Here is a 23368-nt window from a genome sequence, read left to right on the forward strand (position 1 = left end):
GAAACCCCGTCTCTACTAAAAATACAAAAAAAATTAGCCAGGCATGGTGGTGAGCGCCTGTAATCCCAGCTACTTGAGAGGCTGAGGCAGGAGAATCGCTTGAACCCGGGAGGCAGAGATTGCAGTGAGCCGAGATCACACCATTGCACTCCAGCCTGGGCAACAAGAGCGAAACTCCATCTCAAAAAATAAATAAACAAGAATAAAAATAAAAGACTGAGACCGATAGTTCAGTCTACCACACAGGAAGAGAGTAGTTCAGAAGTCAGAACTGGAAAGGGCCTGAGAAGTCACAAGCATAGAAACTGAGGTCCAGGGAGGGGAAGAAACTTGTCCAAACCACAAAGCAAGAGCTGGGCAGAACTAGGAGAAGCACACATGCTCAAAGTTCTAGATTCGTTCTGCCCCACAGCTCTACCTCTCCTTCGCCCTCACAGACTTCTGGGAAGCCCAGTCCCTGGACGAGGGATGCTTAGGGAGGTATGAGCCCAGTCTCATTCTCAGACCATGGTTTTTACATACGTCCCCTGGCAAGTTGGAGGAGCAGGGCCACCCAGGGCTGGGGCGGTGGTGTGCCATTCCTGAACCCAGAACCTCCACTAATGAGCAGAGATACCTGGCTGTTTCAGTTTTCCCATCTCCAACTCTGTGTGACCTGCCTGGCTGCACTTCCTCTGCCCATGAAACAGTACAGGGGCCCTCCTCTCCCCACTCACTCGCTCCCTCTCTTCTCCTTTCTTGGCCTCCTTCCTTTCCTCCTCCGCCTTCCACACAGCAGGCAGCAGCTCTGAAGAAGGGCAGGCCCCCAGAATCTCACAGCTGGAAAATCATCCAGACCAACCAGCTGCTTGTGCAGAAGGCTCTGCATGGCATCCCTGATGGGAATCAATCAGCTTCAGGTGGCTGGGATCTTTCCTGGGACAGTGAGCTCTGTATGCTACAAGGCAGCTCCTTTCTTTACTGGGCAGCTCTGACCCTGAGAAATTACTAACCCATTTTTAGTTCCAAGACAGCCTTCCCCAAACTTTTATGCACTGATCTTAGCTCCACCATTATTTAGGGAGCACTTACTATGTAAAAGCTGTTGGACCAGGGATACAGAGATAGGATCACTGTGCACCTCCTCAAGGGGCCCACAGACCACAGGGGAGACAGACATGGCAACATGGTGCAAGGTGACACGTGCTCGGGCAGAGAAGGATGGGGGAACCAGGGTTGACTTGGGGAGGACCCCTATTCTTCCTACAGCAACAAACAAATCTCTTCCCAGAGGAAAATCCTGCTCCTCTTTTCACAACATTTCAGACACCAAATGTGCAGGATTTTATTCCTCACACCAAGCAACTCTCCAGTTCTCTGTGGGCATGAAATGGGTGTCCGCAATTCAATTTAGTTCTGATATTGACTCCCTGGAGTTAACACAGACTCCACAGGTTAAAGGCTCAGTCCCACAAGACTGCCACCCATTTCAGATGCCAGTTGCAAGTGTTGAGTGCCCAGGTACCACACTTCCGTCTGACTCGGCTATGACGGGGATTCCCAGGACCCCTTCCTCGAGTTCAATAATTTACTACTATGGCTCAAAGAACTCAGGAAAATCTTTTTTTTTTTTAACTATTACCAGTTTATTATTAAGGATACAATGAACCGTCAGATGAAGAGGTACATAGGATGAGGTCTGAAAGGGTCCCGAGTGCAGGAGCTTCTGTCCCCCTGAAGTTGGGGTGTACCACTTTCTCAGCACACAGATATATTGTTCACCAACCTGGGGGACCTCCAAACCCCGTAGTTTAGGTAGGATTTCAATAAAGGTTCCATTATGTAGGCGTGATTGATTCAATCATTGGCCATTGTCGATTGGCTCAGTCTCCAGCCCCGTCCCCTCCTTGGAGGTCAGGGAGTGGGGCTGAAGGTTTCAACCTTCTAATCACAAGCTAGTTCCCCTGGCAACCAGCGACAACCTCCTGGAGGTACCCCATTAGCATAAACTCAGGTTTGGTTGAAAGGGGCTTATCATGAATAACAAAAGATGCTATTCTCACCCCTATCACTCAGAAATTCCGAGGATTTTAGGAGCTCTGTGTCAGGAACAGGGATGAAAACCAAATATATATTTCTTATTATGTCACAATGTCACACTTTCCCAGGACGCTCTGCAGATGCCTTGGTGCTAGTGAGACCTGGGTTTGAGTTCCAGATCCATCATCTATTAGCGATGATCTTGCACATGGCTAAGCTGCAGTGTCCTTCTGTATACAGTTGGGAAGATCGACACATATTCTCACGGGGGAATGGAAGGTAGAACACATAAACCACTCGGCACATGCAAGAACTCAGTGAATGGTGCTGTGGCCATTGTTATTATTGCTCATTATGCAACCCAGGATGGAATTAGCACTTAGCACATCTACATTTGTAAAATTAAAACCTTGTCCTTCCAAGTGGGACTGTACACTTACCCCACGTTGGAGTCTGCAAAGAACTATTGGGAATATGACTCTGTTATCTGCCTTCTTGTCTGTTCCTCTCAGAAATCAGGATGGAGGGGCTTGGCAGCAAGACCCAGCCGTGGGCCGTTCAAACCACATAAGACCTCTTTTTAGCAGAGACAGGGGAGCAGGTGGCCTTAGCATTGAAGAAGATATCAATATCATCTTCTCTTGTGTGGCCTCATAGGGAAGCTCAAAAATGTCCACCGAATACTCCATCTGATTATTGTAGTCAGAAGGGTAAGGACAGTAAAACCATGACGTGGAGGCCCCTGTTTCCCATCCAGCACTCGCAGCAGGCAGCCTTAATCAGTCATGGCTCTCTTCTTCCTCTGAGTTTAGACTCAGATCCCGAATCATTCTCATCTCAGACCCCTTGGCATGAGAGAGAACAACCTTTTAACCAGCCTGGCTCTACAGCAGTTGGGACAGTCTTCCTGGAGGAGGTGGGATTTCAGAATTTTGTAAAATGGGGGTGAATCACATTAAGCAGATGTGAGGAAAGCATGTTTTGAGTATGGAGTTTGGGGGGTGTCTGAAGAAGGTCTGTGCCGAGTTCTGTATGTGGCCTGGAAGAGAAGCTGCTGGCTGCCCTTTCCTGAACCTTCCTCGCAGAGCTTGGGTAAGGCCCCAGGAAGGGCGAGGAACGTGAGAAAGAGGATGAGATGGATGGAAGTGAAGTGAGATGGGGAGAGGTGGGGAGGAAGAGGAACTCGACTGTGAGCAGATGAGGCCATCAGGTGAGGGGAGCGGCGCCTGCCCCTTACCTCGAGATGCCTGAGCAGAGCCAGGGCAAGGGAGAGCTCTTTCCTCCCCTGGACCTGACAGATTGCTGAGATAACTTAAGCTGGAGAACTTAATTATAGCACTTGCCTCTCGCCCTGTGCACCAGCCCCATGGAACGGCAGCTCTGCCTGCCTCCCCTGCCTTGGCCCTGCTGTCCAAGTGCGTGTGGTATGTGTGGATGTGGAGGAGACACAGACAAGCACCTCCTCGTGGTCTCATTCCCCTGCTCCAGAACCCTAAAGGCTCCCTATGGCTCATGCCGTGATGGGCAAACTTTTAAAGGTATAGGATCTATTATTTTTGCAACAGTCTACGTGAAAAATCATGACAACAAAAGCTGACCCTGGGACCTGGGACTCCTCTGCAGAGCCCCAGAACTCTAAGGAGTACAGTTTCCAAACCCCTCAGATAAAATCCACAGACTCCTTAGCTTAGCATTCAGAGCCCTTTGTTCTCTTGGTGTTAACCTGCTGGTCCAGCCCCACCGCTTTGCTTTCCCTCTTCCATGCCACTCAATCCAAACCTGCCTTTAATCCCTGGACCCCACTTGCCACTCTGTTCCCTCCATCCCTGACCCCACCCCGGTCCCACCACACCCAATCAGTCCTTGAGTTTCTACCCATTCTTCAAGATCTTACTACTTACATGTCTCCTGCCCCTGAAAGCCTTTCTTGTGTGGGCATCTGGCTCTCAGAATGCTCAGGGAGCTCTGCACTTCTCTGAAGCCTAGCAGCACTTCCTACCTTTTAGCATGGTTATTTATGTACTTGTCTGGTCTCCCTGTTAGCCAGCAAATTCCTTAAGGGCGGAAACTATCTTCTTTATCTCTGTCTCCCTGGTAGTTCCCAGCAGGGTCTGGTGCAGAGAAGGGGCTGCATAAATATTTATTTGTTGAATATCTTTACTGAGTGTCAGTTACAAATCTAGTATTGTACTAGGCAGTCAGGCTGCATGGTGAAAGGCCCGGTCCCTGCCCGCAGCAGGGCCTCCATCTAAGAGAAAGTGAAACATGCAAACCGACAGTTGCAATGCAGAGAAAAACTACAGAATGATAGATTCTGTCAGCCCAGAATCCTGCTTAACCCAGCCTTGCAGAGTGGTCAAGGAAGGCTTCAAAGAGGAGGTGATGCTGGGAGGAAAAGGACATGTGACACTGATACTGGTGGGCTGAGGGAGGTCCCCAAACACTGGTGGAAAGCAGCTGGTGTCGAGGCTCTTGACACTGTTGTGAGAATGAATTCAAGGATGAGTCAAATAACAGTGAAATCACAGAGATGTATTGCAAAGGGAAAAGTACACACACAAGAACAGGGAGTGGGAGCATACTCAAGAGAGTCATGCAAGTGGGTCGGGGCTGCTACCTTTATGGATTTCTTTAACTGATGGGTGGAATATTAATGAAAACTCCTGAAAAAGTGGTGATTTCTTGGAACTGTGGTGCCACTCATTTTTATACCAAATATGGATGTTCTCAGGACTGTCATGGCACTGGTGGATGTGTGATTTAGTGTGTTAATAAGCAGATAATGAGGTCCTAGGTGAAACCTAGATCAAATCCAGTGCCATATTGGGTCCAGTTGGTCTTAGCCAACTTGATTCACACCCTGTTTTTCAGGGTCTTATCAGCCCATAGCCTCTAGTCATGTGAAACTGCTGCCTGGAATTGTTTATTCTTGTCTCAACACCTACCAGGTGGAATGTGTGAGGAACAACACAGCAGACAGAGGGAACAGCATGTGCAGAGGCACAGAGGCAGAAAGAGTATGGCTGGAGATGCCCAGACCTGGGGGTGTGGGTTGGGGAGTAGGAGAAGAGAACTCAAAAGCAGGCAGGGGTAGGACAAAGGAAACATTTGTGGAAAAGTTGGATTGGGAGGTAGGAAGGTAAGCAGCCCTAAGAGATGAGAAATGAGCTAAAATGAGACAGAATGGCAGATGGGAGAGGAGGGAGCTGTGAGACCTTGGGTGGGCTTTTTCTCCTCTCTGGACCTTAGTCTTTTCTGGAAAATGACTGGTTTGAAACAGAGTCTTGAAGGCCCCTTTCCAGGACTGAGTTAGAAGTGCTGATGAAGCAGCAGCCAGACAACTGTCAATCAATCAATATCGTGCCAAGAGAAACCAAGTATAATAAGGCGTAGGCTTGGAAGGGTGGTTAGAACAGGGAAGAGCCCATCAGGGAGGGCTCTGTGGGGAAGACCAGGCAGCTGGAGAGTGGGGACATCATGTGTGAGCCAGGGTCCAGGAGAAGCACTCTGCCTGGATTCTCATATTCACTCCACAACAGTTGTGTATGGGTAGGTTTTGTTGGCCCCATTTTGTAGATAGGGAAGCTGAGGTTCAAAGACTAAGTGTCTTGAATTCACGGTGATGATTCCAGGGGCTTCCATCCTCCACCCCCAACAGAAGAACCTGGCCCAGTCGCTAGTCACCTCTGCACACATTGCAGGTCTCTTTTCTGGGCCTTGTCACCACACTATGGGGCAGAGAAGGGAGGTTAGCCTCATTCTGAGGGTGACTAACTGTCTCAGTTGGCCTGGGATCGAGGGTCTACTATTATACCTGCAATAGTCTCAGGCAAACCAGGACAAGTTGGTCAGCCTACTTATTCCACAGGTGGTGAACTGAGGCCCAAGTCACCCCTGGCAGGTGGCAGTGCCCTAGACCCCCAGAGTCTGCCCCACTCTCAACGCACACACACCTGCTGCCTAGGGACCAGCTCAGGAAGGGGGCTGTCCTTCCCAGCCACCCAATTCTCTAGGCTTCATGTGATCTGGCCCTGAGTTGGAGGCCACTGAAGACACTAGGAAAGCAGAGAGCGTGTAACTGAGTAAGGGAAACCAAGCTAAGACTCAAAGCGCAGAAAAGGAAGGGGTCAATTCGGGGCTGAGGAAAGCAGGCTCCTCCTCCAGGGGCAGGTGCCCAGAGGGGCTTGGAATGTGCTCTGCTGTTGCTTCACTCTCCTCCCCACCTGGAAATGCCCTGGCTTTTCCAGCAGGGGCCTTGGCTTACGGGACCCAGCTGTGGAGCCCTGGCAGAGCCCCCACCCAGGGGTAGGAGTGTGAGTTCCAAAGCCCACTCTCTGCCACTAAACCTCTGGGATCTTGAACAAATATCTTCCCTTTTCTAGGCCTCAGTTAAAACAGGCATCAGAAGATGGTCCAAGTCTCAGGAATGTCGTGAAGACATCAGAGATCATTCCCACACAAGTGCCTGGCAGAGCAGTGCGGAAGTCCCACCTTCATGACCAAGCCCACCTCCAGCTCAGGTCTGGAACATAGCTCAGGGGATCTCTACGCCTGGTCCCCGACTTCCAGGCTCACTGCTCCCATGAAATGAGCCCAGGACCAGGGAAATCAGGAAGGCCGGTGGGGCCTAACCTCAGCTGTGTGTTTTGGGCAACCCTCTTAGTCTCTCTCAGCTTTGGTTCCATCATTGCGGTGGGGGGTGAAAGATGCAGTTTCCCCAGAATTATTGTGAGGTTGGGGTGACACTCAGCCAGTACCTAGCACTCCAGAGGCAGGCTCTAAATGTTAGGGGGCGTCCCCCACCCTACACCTCTAAGGCCGCTGTTTGTTGCAGCTCTTGCCTTGCCCAGGGCTGAATGTGCTGGAGGGGTGATGTGGTTCCCCAGCTTCCCTCAGAGCCTCCCCTCCGGAAGCCCAGCTCCAAACCCTTCTCCACCCACTGCAGGCCTATGGTGGCACTCACACACTCTCTCTCTCTACACACACACACACACACACACACACACACACACACACACGTTCTTACATTCTTTTTCCGTTGTTTGCGGCTAATTGTTTATTAGGAGAGGCAGGCGGCTGCGCCAGTGGGAAGGCTCAGCTTGCTCCGCTATAATTAGGATAATGCACATTAGTCATTTAGTGTAACTCGGAGAGCAGCCCCTCCCCCGTACTCCCCTCCCCCGCCGCTCCTGCTCAGCTGGCTGGGTTCCCAGGCCGGGACTGTGCAGGTTTGTTCAGGTTCCCTCCTGGGCCTTCTGGGTTGGCCCTGGCTCTACCTCACTACTACTCCGCCCAGCTGTCCCCAAGCCCCCCACCGCCCCCCACCGCCTCCCCCCACTCCAGGAGAGGGTTTTCTCTATTTTCTCTCTCCAGGCTTATCTCCTGTTTCCTCCCTCTCTGTCCCCTCTTTCTCCGCCTCCCCCATCTCTTTCCTTTGGACCCTAGCTTTCTCTCCCTCTCCCCTGTTCTCAGCCCTTCTCTCTAGCTTCTGCACCCTTGCCTTATTTCGGGGGTCTCTCTCCCTCCCCCAGCCCTCCATGGGTAGGTAGCCCAGCAGAGCAGGTCAAGCCTAGGCTCCAGGCCCTGGGTGGTTGGTGGCAGTTCTCCTCTCTGGCATGACGGTAGGAGGTAGTCCAGACCCTCTCCCTGGGGCCTGACCCTCAGGAGGTTGTCCTTGCTGCTGCCTTCCCAGCCCCACCCCCTCCACCAAACACAACCCACTCTTTTTGGCCGAGGACTAGGCTGGCAAAGGCAGGCCATTGTCTCCAAAAGGCCCTTCCCACAAGCGCATCAGTGTGGCCTCATTGCCTTGTTCCCCCGTTCCCTCGTGGTCATCCTGAGATCCAAGAAATTGGGCCCCACAGGAGTCTAGGGTGCTTGGGGCTGAAGGTGAGGGCCCTCGTCATGCTGGCTGGAGCAGGTAGCCCTCTGTTTCATGTGGCCTGGATAGGGCACGGGGCAGCGGGATTGTAGGGAGTGTCTTTTCCACTAAGAACGAGAGGCTCTTCGACAGTGTCCTTTTGTCTCTAGCTGCACAGCCACTGGCCAACTCCAGACCTGGTGACAAATAAACCTCCTGACCCCTATTCCTACATCCCTGAGACCCGCACGCAGCCCTTTCCATCACAAAAGGGACCTCACATCAGAGCCCATTACAGCTAGGCAGACTGAGGTCTAAGGCCAAGGGTTTGCCCTGCAGGTCGCTGCTGGGGTAAGGGTGAGGATGGGGTCCCTCCAGTGTTTCAGAAATAAAAGAGCTGTTCCCAGGGGTAAGCGATGCTTGATTGGAAGTACAAAGCCTTTCTTGTCTTCATAAGGCTGTTGATGTCTCTGGTCCTGATCCTGAAATCGCCGATGCAGACAGACTAACAGACACAGGCTCACAACTTGCAGGGCAGGCTCACAGAGCAGGTACCGCGGAGGGCCTGGGGTCACTGTGCACTTGGAAGGGCCCGAGCTTCTGTCCCTACATCCGATATCTCTCCTCTGCCTGGACTCTCCATGCAACAACTGGGCCTCCAAACTCCAAGCCCCTCCTGCCATGGGACCCCTCCAGCCCAGGGACACCAGCCTGAGTTGTACATATTGTAGTCCCTGTCTCCAGAGGTCCACATCACCCTATCCCAAACTACTCCTTCTCACCATCCTTCTCTACCATGTGCCCCCAGACCCTGCCCCTCAGTGCAATGTGCAGCTTACAGGATCCCATGGGAGCAGAGGCCAGAGGGGAAGGGAGGGACCATGGCTCAGCTGATCTCCCAGGACCAGGGAACCTTTCCTTGGCCTCCTCTTGGGATTGCTTCCCCATAGGTGGCAAGGCTCCAGGGGCCAGAGGAAGGTACCCTGAGACTAGCAGGGAACTGGGAAACAAGAGCCCTGGGTTTCAGTAAGTCTCTCATACTACCTTGCTGTATGCTTTCAGCAAGTCTTCCCTCCCTGGGTTTCCCCGGGAACAGGACTAGGAGGCCAGTTCAGGGGCTGTCCTGGTGGCAGCTTCTTGGGGTCTCATGGCCACCTGTCCTTCTGGTACCCTGGTCCTCCTTCAGGCTTTCGGGAAGCAGACCTAGCCCCCAAGTTAGCTGAGCTTGATTCATTCTTTCATTCACCAGTCTGTAGTTTAGTACCCCCCTCCCCGATTCCTCTGCCTAGGTCTCTGTGATTTCCTCCCTTCCTTCCTTCCTCTCAAAGACGATGAAGTCACACTGAGCAGCAGCCTTGGTCTGGTTTTAGGCCGAGGGAGCAAAAGGAGTGGCCAGTTTAGGATAGATGTCCCAGGGTGGGGTACAGCAAGGGTGCCTGCAAGGGGGAGACTGGCACAGATTTTGTGTGTGTGTGTGTGTGTGTGTGTGTTAGCAGGCACAACCACAACCACCTCCCAGGGCCATCCCAGTCATTCCTTCACTCACTCATTCACTCGACAATCCTCTGTTCAGCACAGACCGTGTGTAAGTCTCTGTGCTGGGTGCCAGGGACAAAAAACCAAACACCGCATGTTCTCACTCATAGGTGGGAATTGAACACTGAGAACTCATGGACACAGGAAGGGGAACATCACACTCCGGGGACTGTTGTGGGGTGGGGGGAGGGGGGAGGGACAGCATTAGGAGATACACCTAATGCTAAATGACGAGTTAATGGGTGCAGGAAATCAACATGGCACATGGATACATATGTAACAAATCTGCACATTGTGCACATGTACCCTAAAACCCTAAAGTATAATAAAAAAAAAAAAAAAAAAAAAAAACAAAAAAAAAAAAAACAGCAGGGTCTCCACCCTTAGCAGCAGGCAAGTCGAGCCCCAATCAGAGCACAAGAGGATTCGCATTGGGTTTGCATATAGGGGAGAGGGGAGTCGGTCACTGGGTCTTGGAGGATCTCTGCCTCCTGACTCAGGAGGTCGTCTGGGGGATCCATTTAATGACGATGATAATAACACTCAGAGAACAGCTAACATTTAAAGAGGGCTGCCTGTGTGCCAGGCACCGCTGAAACATTTCACAGGTAATCTTATAACATAGGCATTTTGTTAGCAAAGCAAGTCAGTGAAAAAGGGACTATTCTCACTCCATTGCACAGTTTAGGAAACTGAGGTGGGGGGATGTGAAGCCGCTTGCCCATGATCACACAGCTAAGAAATGACAGAGCCAGCCTGACCCAAACCTTTGTGACCCTTTTTTCTCATCTGTAAGGCGTAGAGGACGGACCCTGATATCCCTTCAGCTAAGAGATGGGGAGTTCCCAGGCAGATGGCAGGAAACCAGAGCTTCTGGGAGTCAGCAGGCAGGAGGTCTCCTGGGAGGGGATTTAGGGCAAAGTGGGGGAGGGGAGCCCCTCCTGCTGGCCCCTCCCCACAGCTGACTTTCATTCCAACATTGGTTGGAATAAACCAACACTGGTTCCAGCCAGGCGTGGGGGTGGGGTGGATGACAGTACTGGGAAGCTGCTTCTCCAGGATTTACAACCTGCCAGGGAGTGGGCAAGAGCCATCTGGGGGCTGCTGGCTGCTGGTGGCTTCAGTGGCTCTTCCTCCCACCCACCCACTGAGGGAGTGGCCACAGCATGGAGTCAGTGATTACATATTCCCCAGCTGCATGTCCTTGCTCTGGGGCTCCTGCTGCTCCCAGCCCAGCCCAGGCTGCAGTCACCCAGAGGCACTCAGTGTTGGGAATACAGCGGAGAGAGGAAAGTGGAGCCTCCAGGTTGATGAAGGAGCCACTAGCCTGTGCCAGAGGAGCACCCAGGCTGGTCCTAGAGATGGGGTCTGCAGCTTCGTGGTGGGGAAGGTTTGGGCTGCTTTGGAGGAGGGAGGTGCTACAGGGCTGCGGATGGGGTGGACATCTCCCTCAGACCCCAGACCTCAGGGAGGCACTCATCCCTCTGTCTCTGGACTGGACCCCTCTTCTCTCCTCTGGCCCAATGTGGTTCACTGCAGCTCCAGCCTGGGGTGGGGGCATGCCTGTGGGGACTAACTTAGATGGTATCTTTGTGCAATTTAGAAAGATACAGAAGCAGCCCCTCACTAGGCACCGGGCTTGGCGAGCAGAGCCGGGGCTGGGTTTTAACCTCTGCTTGCTCCTTGAGCTGTGCATCTTTGTCCAAGACACCAACTGTTCAATAGCATTAAACATAGAGGCCCTGTCCTGGTGCTTAGGGAGGGCAGTGTTCGGGGCCCACCGGGCCCAAGTCATCACCTCTCCTTCAGCCAGCTGACTGCTGCCTAGTCCAGAACTCCCTGCAGACATAACCCCTACCCACTTCTAGGTCACCCATGTGGCATGCAGAGGAGGGACTATCCTCTTCTCCCAAAGAAAGAAGCTGAGGCCCAGAGAAAGCAAACAAACTGCCCAAGGTTATGCAGCAGATCAGTGACAGAGCTTTCTGGGCCAAATTCTAGGGCCACTCAACAGCTGGCACTCCTTCCAGCCTCTGTGCCTCTTTGGAGGCCTTTGGGACCCTGCTCCATGTGCCTGTCAGCTCTGTACTTGTCTTATTTAACTAAACCGGCCTTGGCAGAAGACCTTCGTGAGCCAGACAATGCACCAAGTGCAGGAGAAAAACAGGTCAGCACTTCCCTCCTCTCAGAACTAAATAACCAATAAATGTTGAATGAATGAATGAATAAATGAACGAATGAACACTGAGCACCAACTTTGTACGAGAAATTACACCAAGCAAACAATTTGCTTATTTAGTCACAACTCTGTGAAATAGGTTCTAAGATCTTCTTTTCACAGGTATGGAAATCGAGGCTCTGAGAGGTTAAGTAACTTGCCCAAGGACACACAGCTATGTCAGAGCTGGGATTTGAGTGAGAGTTTATGTGACTCCAAAGCCAAACAGGTTGTTTCTTCTTTTTTTTAGGATTTCCTCTTTAAAAAAAAATTCTTGGAACAACTTCAAACACTTTCGTTTATTTTTAATGGCATTTATTGTTCCCTTTCTAATTTTACAAGTAATGTGTGTTCATTGCAGACAACTGGAAAATACATTAAAAACATAAAGTAAAAAATAACAATCATCCATAATCCCCACCTCCTAGAGATAACCACCATTAGCATTTTGATACATTTCTTCCCAGTGTTTACATCTTTTTACATAAAATTGGTATTATGCCATATAGCCAGTTTAATGCCCTGCTTTGTTAATTTGCACTATTTTCTGAACATTTTCCCATTCAAGTAAATATTATTTTTGAGAACTTGATCTACAATGGCTGCATATATCCATTTTTATGCATTTGCATTTATTTAATCTAACTCTGCTTTTGACATTTAGGTTGTTTCTAATTTTTTACTAGTAAACATAGCATTACAGTGAACATCTATGTAAATTTTTTTGTTTTTTGTTTGTTTGTTTTAGAGACAGGGTCTCACTCTGTTGCCCAGGCTGGAATGCAGTGACGTGATCATAGCTCACTGCAGCCTTGAACTTCTGGGCTTAAGTGATCCTCCTGCCTCAGCCTCCCAAGTAGTTGGCACCACAGGTCCATGGCTGGTGATATTTGTTTTTTTTTTGAGAGATGGGATCTCACTTTGTTGTCCAAGCTAGTCTCGAACTCCTGGTCTCAAGCGATCCTTCCTCCTGAGCCTCCCAAAGTGCTGGAATTATAGGAGTAAGCCACCATGCCCGGCCAACATTTGTAAATCTTTGAGCAGATTTCTGTTTATTAGATTCCCAAAGCGGGATTTCTTGGGTCAAAGAGCACGAACAGTTTTAAGAACTTTAAAGCATATTTTGTAATTGCTTTCTAGAAAGCTTACCTAGTTCACCCTCCAGTAGGAGGGCAGAGGAATGCACCAGTTCTTTAGCCCCTTGCTAGCACTGGGCATCACTGATTTTTTTTAAAAATGAAACATCTTTCTCAAGACCTAGGTTTTTCCCACTGCAGCACTCTGCTCCACAGGAACGATTTGGTATCATGGGCTAGTAATTCCCCATTTGCCTATGGGGAAATACGGCCCTGGAGAGCAGAAATGACCTGCTAGGTCAGACTTGCCAATCAGCCAAGGAAGAGCAGGCCTGCAACCCAGGCATCCTTCCTCCCAGTTCAGAGCCCTCTTCTTTACACCCTTGGCCTCAGCTTCCTCCACCGCAGGTGTCCTGGGTTGGGGGTGTTTCCCCAGGGCCAGTCCCTCCTACTCCCTTAGGTTATACCACTCCTGTGGTCCTCCAGGTCTGGGTTGGGGTGGGGTCGCTGGGCAGAGCCTATTTCTGGCCTCTTCATCATGGACCACATAGCACCTGGGATTCTCACCACTGGCACTAATCATGGCTCATGCCCCCTCTCATTCATTCATTCATTCATTCATAGATTTGATAAAACGATGTGTTTTGCATCTGTATGGGCCAGGCACTGTGCTAGGCTCTGGGTACTTGTCATCATTAACTATCAGCAATGCCAGCGTTATGCTGCGCAAGTCACAGCCTCTTCGGCATCTTTGCCAACCCTTCCTACTTAGTGCTATGTTCCAAGCATCTGCCATAATGACAACACCTGGGATGCTCCATAAACATATGAATACCAGGCCTATCCCCTGGAAATTCTGACTGTATAAGCCTGGGCCCTTCCTCAGGCATTGTTTGCTGTTGTTTTATTTGCTCTGGTTGCTTCCTATATTGATTCCTATATTCAGGCAAACCCAGAAGCAAGTGCTAACAGATCCCTAAACACTGACATCTGGTGTGGATGCATGTGTGTGTGCACACACAGGTGAGCAGGCCAAGCTCCCTCCCAGCACAGCCCAGCGCCCTCGAGCCCTGCTGGTACACCTGCTGTGCCCCTGAACCACAAACTCACCAAAGCTAATGACAACTTTTTTTTTCTGATTTGCAAGAGATTAGTTTTAATTTGGAGACAATTAGAGGTAGAAGCAGGAGGCATCTGATCTTGATTAGAAGCAGGGACATGGCCAGGGGAGCCCCCACCCCTAGCCTGCCTGGCCCTAGCTTCCACAGAGATTCATTTATGTGCCCAATAAGGTAGGGGCTGGCCTCTGCACCTGGGGAGAAGGTTGTCTGGGAGAGGCAGAGGGCCCCTGCTGTGCTCCCAGACACCTAAGGCAAGCCAGAGCAGGTACCCCCAACCTCAGAAAGGTATGGAATTGACATTTGTTTAAGCCCCCACTGTGTGCCACTTAAGCTGGGCATCTTTGTCCAAGACACCAACTGTTCAATAGTATTATATATAAAGGCCTTGTCCTGGTGGTTAGGGAGGGCAGTGTTCAGGGCCCACTGGGCCCAAGTCATTACCTCTCCTTCAGCCAGCTGACCTTGTACTATGCAAAGCTGGTCCAGCCCCAGTGTCCACCAATATCCCAGCTCAGCTGGATAGGCAGAGGTATGAAAAACAACTATGTGCCATCTAATGGTGGAGATGGCTTGAGAGACCTCTGTGCAGGCACAGGGACCCAGGAGCCAGTGTCTCATGGCCCCAGTGGAGCAATCACAGAAGTGACTAATGAGAGAGCTCCCAGATCACGTGCGTTTCACTCATACCAGAGCCAGGCTCCTCTTGATCTGTCAGAGTCAGAGCTGGCCAGAGCAGAGCAGTAGCAGAGAGGAGGAGGGGCTGTCTGCCTAGGATGGTGGCCGTGAGAGGTATCAGAGAAGGCTTCAAGGAGGAGGCGATGCCTGAGCTGGGCATGGAAGGATGAGGGGGACCCCCACATCCTCCCATGTGCAAGTATTCTCTTGGGTCTTGTTGGGTCAGATACCCTCCTGCAGAGCTGGTGAAGCCACTATTCATGTATTTGTCTTTTGGGGTAGTGAGAAGAACAGAGCTGCTCCAGCTCATATGGAAAGGGTCCCTTGCTAAGCACAGTCTGGCAGGGGTGGGGGACGCTGGGGAGAGCTGGGAACACCTCAGTCATCATCATGATCCCCATGTGCAAAAGCTGGATGATCCCAGCCTGTCTCCCTCCCCCTGTATGTTGTCTCTGCATTTTACTGGGGAAACTGAGGCTAGGAGGGGCAGAAATACCAAATCCCCATGTATCAGTTTGCTAGGGCTGCCATGACAAAGTTCCGCAGGCTGGGTGGCTTAACAGAAATTTATTTTCTCACAGTTCTGGGGGCTGGAAGTCTGAGGGCAAGGTGTCAGCAGGATTGATTTCTGGTGAGGGTTGTCTTCCTGACTCGTAGATAGCTACTTTCTCACTGTGTCTTCACAACTTCTCTCTGTGTGTGTCTGCATCCTCATCTCTTCTTCTTATAAGGACACCAGTCATATTGGATTAGGGCCCACCCTCACAGCTTAATTTTAACCCTAGTAGCCTCTTTAAGGATCCTGTCTTCAAATACAGTCATATTCTGAGATACGGAGGGTTAGGATTTCAAGGGCAGGGCACAGTTCAGCCCATAACACCCCATCATAAGTCAGAGAAGACATGGAGAAGCCCCTTTTCTCAGGAGATGGCAGCAAGGGAGAGGGTCCCAGGGCCAGACCCAAATGCCTGAAGACCAAGTCAGAGCCCAGGTCATCAGCAGGAAGGCAGCAGGCAAACTGGTCTGCAGGGCAAACTGGGGTCAAAACAGAACTGCAGCCTGGGGGCACAGTGGAGCCAGTGTTCACTACCAGGCCCACGGAATTGTTATGGGCAGCCTGCTCTGGAGGTGAGGGGCGGGCAGGTGCCAGCCTGTGTGTGTGTGTGTGTGTGTCCTCCCAGGTCAGTCTGGAGGGTGTAGGCACCTCTTAGTTTTGTGTGTCCAAGGTGGGTCCAAGCAGTGCCTTCCCCCCCAATCTCTCCTCTCTTCCACCTCCAGTCCTGGCCTGACCTCAGTCTCTGTGTTGATCAGCCTCCCTTCTCCCCACCCCACATCTGTCTTCCTTCAAGGAACCTTCCAGTAGCTTTTCCTCCCATGCCATGCTCCACGATGTCTGGCAGTCAGAGCTCTGTGCCAAGCTGCAGGCCAGAGTGCATGTTAGCACACATGTGTGTACACTCAAGCACACATTTAGTGTCTTTGAAAACTTGACAGACCAAGTGATCTGCTCATTCCACCAGTCTTACCTCTTCCCTCTCCAGCGACACCAGAAGGCTTCCAGGGCCTTCTCCACTTCCCAGGGGAAACTGAGGTCCAGAGAGATCAAGCAGGTTCCTTTAAGCTCCAGAATGAGTGAGTGGGAGAGCAGAGATTAGTGTTAGGGTCTCAGGGACCCACCCTGCTCCAATGCTGAGGAGACTGCAGGGTCCCAGCAGGATGGAGTGGCTCATGGTGGTGATGGGAGAGGCTGCTGTGGGCCACAGTGACATAAATAAAAAATTGCAATGCCCTGATGTCAGCTTTCTGGCTCCCTCTTCTGAATGCCAGCTGTTTTCTTGATACAGGTTACTTCCCCTTCCAGAAACTCAGCTTTCTTATCTGCAAGGTTGCTGACAAGGTCCAGAGCCCCTAGGCCTGGTGCCAGGAGCCCTCCCTTCAGTGGCCACCCAGTCTCCTCATGGATGCCCCATTGACAAGGAACTCATTACCCCCACAGCATCCCAGTCAGTGCTGGGCTGCTTATTCAGAGAATTTCATTCTTTCAACAAAAATGTATTGAGGGCCTGCTATGTGCCAGGCCATGTTGTAAACACTAAAATAGAGCAGGGAGTAAAGCCATGTCTGTGCCCCTATGGAACTTAATTTCTAGTTGGCAGAAACAGACACTTGCATATAATATAGTGTTAAGTGGTGGTAAGTGCTATGAAGAAAATGAAACAGGAAAAGGGATAGAGAGAGATCAGTCGCAGGGATGGAGGACAGACAGCGCTACTTTAGATAAATAATCAGGAAGATATCCCTAAAGAAAGATTGATGAGAGAGAGAGAGAGAAAAGAGAGGGGGAGAGAAACTTGTGAATATCAACAGGAGAAAATTCAAGGCAAGCGGAACGGCAATGCAAAGGCCCTGGGGTAGAAACATTTTCTCAGTATATTCCAAGAACAGCGGATGGTTTGGATGATCCAGGATGTTGGTTTTGCCAGACCAGCTCCTCCCCCAGGGGGGTGAGGGGATTCAGGTGGGGCATGCAGTCACACTTCTCCAATCCCTTCCTTCATGCCTCTCTGAGTCCGGTGCCCATCTGGTGGTCTGTGCCCCTGCTGTGCCTCCAAGGAATCCAGATGGTCAGCCGTGAAGTTGGAACAGTAAGAGAGGGCAAAGGGGACTAAGTGCCACTTAGCAGCTCTGGGGTCTCCAGGGGATGGATAACAAAGGCAGGGCTAGTACCCCCCACCCACCCACCCTGTCCTTCTGCAGCCTGGATAGTGAGCACTGAGAGCTCACTGGCCGCAGCTGCCCTTCTCCCAGCCCAGAGGGAGGAGCGTGGGGCCCCACCTTGGCCTCAGCACTCAAAGGCCCTGTACTTCCCCATACATGCATCAGTGCCCCTGCCCTGAGCTGCTCTGCAGGTCCCAGAGGATGTCCTGTTCTTGGTCTTTCAGCTACTCTCAACGTCCCTGTGAAGGGGAGGGACGGATGTCACCACCGCAACTTTAGAGGTGGAAATTGAGGCTCAAAATGGAAAGCAACTTGCACAGTGAGTCTGTGGCAGGGAGGCCTTGCACTTGAGTCCCAAAGCCGGTTGGTTTGCCTGCTTGCTGATGCTGCTTCCAAAGCAGGGTCCAAATGTGGACCCTGCATTTCCACAGTCGGCCCCAGGGCCAGCATTCCCCAGGCTGCAGGGACACATTATGAGACCTCAAGCACCAGCCAGAAAAGCTCTCCCCATCTCTGCAAACAACTTCCTGTCCTCACTTGGACTCTGCTGCACACCCCCACTCCACCATCAGCTCCCAGCATTTCTTGCCAATGATTTCCCCAGTTGGTCCTAAGGGCTGCTCAGGTCCTTCCGAGTGTGCCACAGGAGAAGTGGTGAGAGCACGTGCCACGCCTCTTAAAACAACTGACCCCAAGGGCCTTTGTCATGCCCCAAGCCTGTCGCCTTATTTTTTGAACAAGGAAGATTACTGCAGATTTTTTTTTAAAGGATATTGAGACCAGAGCCTCAAGAGCAAGGAATTTTTAGTTCACTGCTTTTGCGAGGAACTGGATGTGAATGTTTGTGAAACTGCCAAGGTTTAATTGACAGTGATAAATGATAAATATGCATAAACTGCAAGTAATATCTAGTACTGACTAGGAGTCTCCTCTTTGGGACATAGGTCTCTGCAGATCACTCGGTGTAGATCAACCATGATTTGTTGAAGGCTTTCTTGGTGCAAGGCCAGGTAGGTAACTAACTCCCACACAGGCAGGATGGGAGGCCCCTTCAGAGAAGGACAAAGCCCTGAGGAAACCCCCAGGAGTTGAGGGCACATCTTGGAGGGCTTCACGAAGGAGGTGGCATTGAAGCTGGACCCTGGAGGAAGACTCAGATTTGGATGTGCACAGATAGGAAGGAGAGAATCTAATGCAGAGGGTGCAGCATGAGCAAAGGAGGGGAGATAAGGCAGCATCCATGAGTGTGAAGGTCAGTGAGTTGTCCAGTTAAGCCACCAGCAGGGGATTGGGAGGAGGAGTCCTAGGAGAAAAAGGATCCTGATGCCTTGTGTAGGGGGCCCTGAATGTCACACTCAGGTACAAAGTGAGTTTGGATTTTATTTTGTAAGCAGATGGGAGCGCTTCTTTGATATACACACATTTGCATCGTGTTGCACAATTGATAGAGTGCTTTCTTATTTGATTCTGAGAAACAAAACAAATGACAACACAGCCTCCTGCGAGACCAGCATTACTGTTATCATTGTCCTGTTTTTACAGTTGAGGAATGTGACTCGGGAGGTTCTCGGGGAGATCCAAAATAAGATTTCAAACCTCAAACCTCCATTTGGGTCCTTCCCGTTCCTTGACAGTGTCCAACAAGTTTTGGGCTGGGAGTGAGAGGAGCAACAATGTCTGATTTGTGTCCAGGAAAAAAAATACTCTGGCTACTGTGTGGGGGAGGAGAATGCCAGAGAGGAGGAGAGACCCTATTGGCCAGTGGTATGTCGTCATAGCGACAGGAGTAAGGCCAGAATGGGGGCAGGGAAGGAGGACAAGGGGCAGCCTGAGGTGGAATTGCCAGAAGTTGGCAGCTTCCTTGGTGGGTAGGGAGAGGGAGTTAAGAGGAGGGAGGAGGCCCATGTTTAGGTGTGGGAGACTGAGAATAAAATTTCCTGTTTAATATAGTCTGTGGCCAAAGGGAGAAGGGAGAGAGCTGGATCCCTGGAGACCCTACACCAGCTGAGACAGCAGGTACAATACTAAGGAGCTTGGGTTTGAGTCAGGGGACCCCAGGTTCGAGTCCCACTGCTGGCCCCTTTGCCCATGTAACTTGGTTAAATTATTTAAGTGTCCTGCACCTTAGTTCATTTATCTGTAAGATGTTAGGATTGGCACTCAAATCGGAAGTTACTGATAGAAAACTGGTCGCGTGGATGGAGATCATAATAATACGTACCTCTACGGATTGATCTGAGGATGAAATACGCTAAGGCCTGTCCCACACGGAGCGCAGTGCAGGATACACAGGGATCACAGGGACTCTTTTCAGCACCAGAGTCCACTCAGCTCTTTATGTGCACGACTTTGAAAGTCCTCACAATGGCACTTTGAGGCAGAAACAATTTTTATACTTGTTTTACAAGTGAGGACGCTGGGGATAGAACCTCCTGAAGGTTCACAAGGTTTTGCGATGGTATTAGCTTTACCCCTGTGTCGCAGGTAAATAAATGAAGCGGTGGGTGAGAGGGTAATTCACACACCGGCAAAGGGGGTTCCAGGCCTGGAACTCGGGGAGCCAGGCCTGAGCGAGGCTCGGGGCCCACCAGAGGATGGATAGCCAGGCTGAACCTGCCCAGCTAGAGGAGTTGGCAGCCCTCTGTGGGGTGGGAGAGACGAGCCTGGGGGCACCCTGGGGTCCCAGCGTGGCCTCTCCTGACCACCCTGGGCCTCTTTCCTCTGTCTGTCCCCAGCCTCTGGCCGCTCCCACCCAGCCAGCCCCAGCCCGCCGGGGCCACAGGCCAGCCCGGTGCTGCCAGTCAGCTACCGCCTGTCGCACACGCGGCTGGCCTTCTTCCTGCGGGAGGCGCGGCCCCCGTCACCCGCGGTCGCCAACAGCTCTCTGCAGCGCTCGGAGCCCTTCGTGGTGTTCCAGACCAAGGAGCTGCCGGTCCTCAACGTCTCTCTTGGGCCCTTCAGCACCAGCCAGGTGGTGGCGCGGGAGCTCCTGCAGCCGTCCAGCACCCTGGACATCCCCGAGCGCCTGACGGTGAATTGGAAGGTGCGGGCCTTCATCGTCCGCTCGCACGTGCCTGCCTCGCAGCCGGTGGCCCAGGTGCTGTTCTACGTGGCCGGCCGGGACTGGGACGACTTCGGCGTCACCGAGCGGCTGCCCTGTGTCCGCTTGCACGCCTTCCGGGATGCCCGGGAAGTCAAGAGCTCCTGCCGCCTCAGCGGGGGCCTGGCCACTTGTCTCGTGCGGGCCGAGCTGCCCCTGGCCTGGTTCGGGCCCCCAGCCCCCGCTGCGCCGCCCACGGCCCGTCGCAAGTCCCCGGAGGGGCTGGAGCCCGAGGCGATGGGAGACAGCCAGCAGGCCGAGCTCTACTACACGCTCCACGCCCCTGATGCGTCGGGGGGCTGCGGGGGCTCCCGCCGGGGGGCCGGGCCCGGGCTGGGGGCCCGAGCGGAGAGCCCTACCCAGCACCCCCTGCTGCGCATCGGAAGCATCAGCCTGTTCCGCCCGCCCGCCAGGAGGACACTGCAGGAGCACAGGCTGGACAGCAACCTGATGATCCGCCTGCCAGACCGGCCCCTCAAGCCCGGGGAAGTGCTCAGCATCCTCCTCTATCTGGCCCCCAACTCCTCCTCGCCCTCCAGCCCCAGCGTGGAGCACTTCACACTCAGGTAGTAGGGAAGATGGGTGGGTATCTGTTTTCCCTTCCAAGATCAAATGCATACCTGATTCCTTGTGGGTGGGTTGGGGGTGGGGGGACCTCCCAGCTGTATCCCTGTCCAGCATCCTAATCCCGGATCTGTCACTTAGCACTTGAGCAACCTTAGGAAGATATCTCGCTTATTGGAGCCTCAATGCTCTTATCTGTCTAATGGCAACAAACATTCCTGCCCCTATTTCTGGATCTCATAGAAATGGCATCATGGTAAAGAGGAAATATCAGTTTCACAAGCACAGATGTCCAGAATAATAGAACTGGGACTAGAAGGGCCCTTAGACATTTTACAGACAAGGAGACTGAGGCCAAGGAAGAGAAATGGGGTCCAGAGAGCAGCCTCTTGGCTGGGAGCCAAAAGAATTGTGTGTGTGTGTGTGTGTGTGTGTGTGTGTGTGTGTGTGTGTGTGTGTGTGTGTTTTGTGACATTTGCCGCAGTCCTAGAGTTGGGAGAAAAATTTTCAGAATTCCCAGCTCTTTCTATCCTTCTACACCTTGAAAAGGACACAGTTTGCAAACTCAAAAATGCCTTAAATTGTATCACATCCACCCCAAAAATGATAATATTTCACACTAGGAATCTGTGGCTTGAGTTATGTTGTGTGACTCTCAGGACACCCACCAAAATGCTTCCTCAGCCCCAGGCACTATGCATGGGACCTGAAACATCACTATTAGCCTGCAGCTTCTTTAAGTATTTCCTTGTCTCCTCAGTGTCCTACCTTCAGGTTTAAATGCTGTCGGAAAGGGTCATGCCTCATTCAGTGAATGATACCTGAATGTGAACATAAGTTACATCAGTCATCAGAGATCTTGGGCTGCATTAATAGGAGTAGAGCTTGCAGAATTAGAGAGGTGGCAATCACCTTGCTTTAGCCAATGTTCATTGGAGTACAGCTGAAGTGTCGTCTTTAGTATGGGACACTTTACATTTAGTGTCCAGAGGAGCGTGACTGGCTGTGAGGTGATTCAGAACTATGGCAAAAAACAATTGGAGGCACTGAAGGAAAGAAGATTCAGAGAACACCTACTCACCTCGCCAGCTTTTTGAAGAACTACTACAGTTAAGACGGAGGGTAATTGTTCTTGCCCAGCAGAGCCTGTGGCTGTTTTAGCTCAACTACATCCAGGGAAGATCTTTCTAGTTTTCATGGTCTTTCTGAAAAAGGAATGAGATGTGTGCAGAAGTAGTGAGTCCCCTGTCACTAAGGTACGCCAGTAGAGATGGGCAAAGACTTGGCAGGGATATGGTAGAAGGGATTGCAGCTTTCACCGAGGGTCAGCGTTTTCAGCTGTGTGATACCAGATTCCCCAAGTTCATCTGAAACATTCATCTGTAACATCCAGGACTCAGGGTAACTTAGCTTATCTGTTCCCCTTCCACCCAGTACAGTCTAGTGATGGTGGCCAGGCAGGCAGCTTTGGGCTGTAGCCTGACCCTCTCCCTCTTCTTCCTCCCACTTTGTCCCAGGGTGAAGGCCAAGAAGGGTGTGACCCTTTTAGGTACCAAGTCACGGAGTGGCCAGTGGCATGTGACCTCGGAGCTGCTGACTGGGGCAAAGCACTCAACAGCCACCGTGGATGTGGCATGGGCTCAGGGCACACCCCTGCCCCCCCGGTGAGCCTGAGGTGGTGCATCTACCCACCTCTTTGCAAAGCAGCCATCTGAGAGGGGTGGGGAATCTTTGAAGAAGGAGGCTAGGCTTGGGGAGGGCTGGGGCTTGGTCATTGGGGTCTCTGAGGTCCAGGCCCCTCAGTGGGATCCTGGGGCTGGAGCACCTCAGATGGGCTGGAGAAGGCTCAGAGGGCCCCATCAGGCAGCTGCCGGGGAGGGGTGGGGTCCCCACTGAGAGTTTCTGAGCTCCTGGGCTGCTCCCAGCCCTTCATCCTCTGCTCTCCTTCCCTCCCCTACCCTGGCAGGGAAGGCCAGGGCCCCTTGGAGATCCTGCAGCTGGACTTTGAAATGGAGAACTTCACCAGCCAGTCGGTCAAGCGGAGGATCATGTGGCACATTGACTACCGTGGCCACGGCGCCCTGCCTGACCTGGAACGGGCAGTCACTGAGCTGACGGTCATTCAGCGGGATGTGCAAGCCATCCTGCCCCTGGCCATGGTGAGCAGGCAGGTGACCAGCCTAGAAGATGCCTGGGTCTATGCGTGTGTGCACATTTGTGTGACAAGAATATGAACCACTGAGTATATGTACAAATTGGCATGTGTGTATATGTGAGACTTCCTGCCATGCCCAGATATGCCTGTGTGAGGAGGTGTGTGCATGTGTGTTATCTTTGTCGGGCCATGAGGACAGCAGATGCTGAGGGGGGCAGAGGTGGGAGATGTCACCATGGAGGGACCACTGATGGGAAGTTTGCAGAAGGAGGTAGCAAGGCAGTTGAGTCTTGGAGGTCACCTGGGAGGGAGCCTCCCAGAAATGC

General features: G+C 51.9%; 1 protein-coding gene across 2 annotated transcripts in view; it reads left to right on the plus strand.

Moving 5' to 3' along the window:
- The window catches only part of TMEM132E (transmembrane protein 132E), a 58803-nt gene that overhangs the window by 25705 nt on the left and 9730 nt on the right, over nucleotides 1-23368 (plus strand). The window contains exons 2-5 of one of the 2 annotated variants that reach the window (XM_063629942.1): nucleotides 19174-19239; nucleotides 19959-20889; nucleotides 22405-22551; nucleotides 22854-23046. In XM_063629942.1, the coding sequence (XP_063486012.1) occupies nucleotides 19174-19239; nucleotides 19959-20889; nucleotides 22405-22551; nucleotides 22854-23046 (1337 nt within the window). The remainder of the gene's footprint in view (nucleotides 1-19173; nucleotides 19240-19958; nucleotides 20890-22404; nucleotides 22552-22853; nucleotides 23047-23368) is intronic. The other variant, XM_055257518.2, reaches the window with a different exon arrangement.

This window comes from Symphalangus syndactylus, chromosome 20, assembly GCF_028878055.3.
Source record: "Symphalangus syndactylus isolate Jambi chromosome 20, NHGRI_mSymSyn1-v2.1_pri, whole genome shotgun sequence".
Classification (NCBI taxonomy): domain Eukaryota; kingdom Metazoa; phylum Chordata; class Mammalia; order Primates; family Hylobatidae; genus Symphalangus; species Symphalangus syndactylus.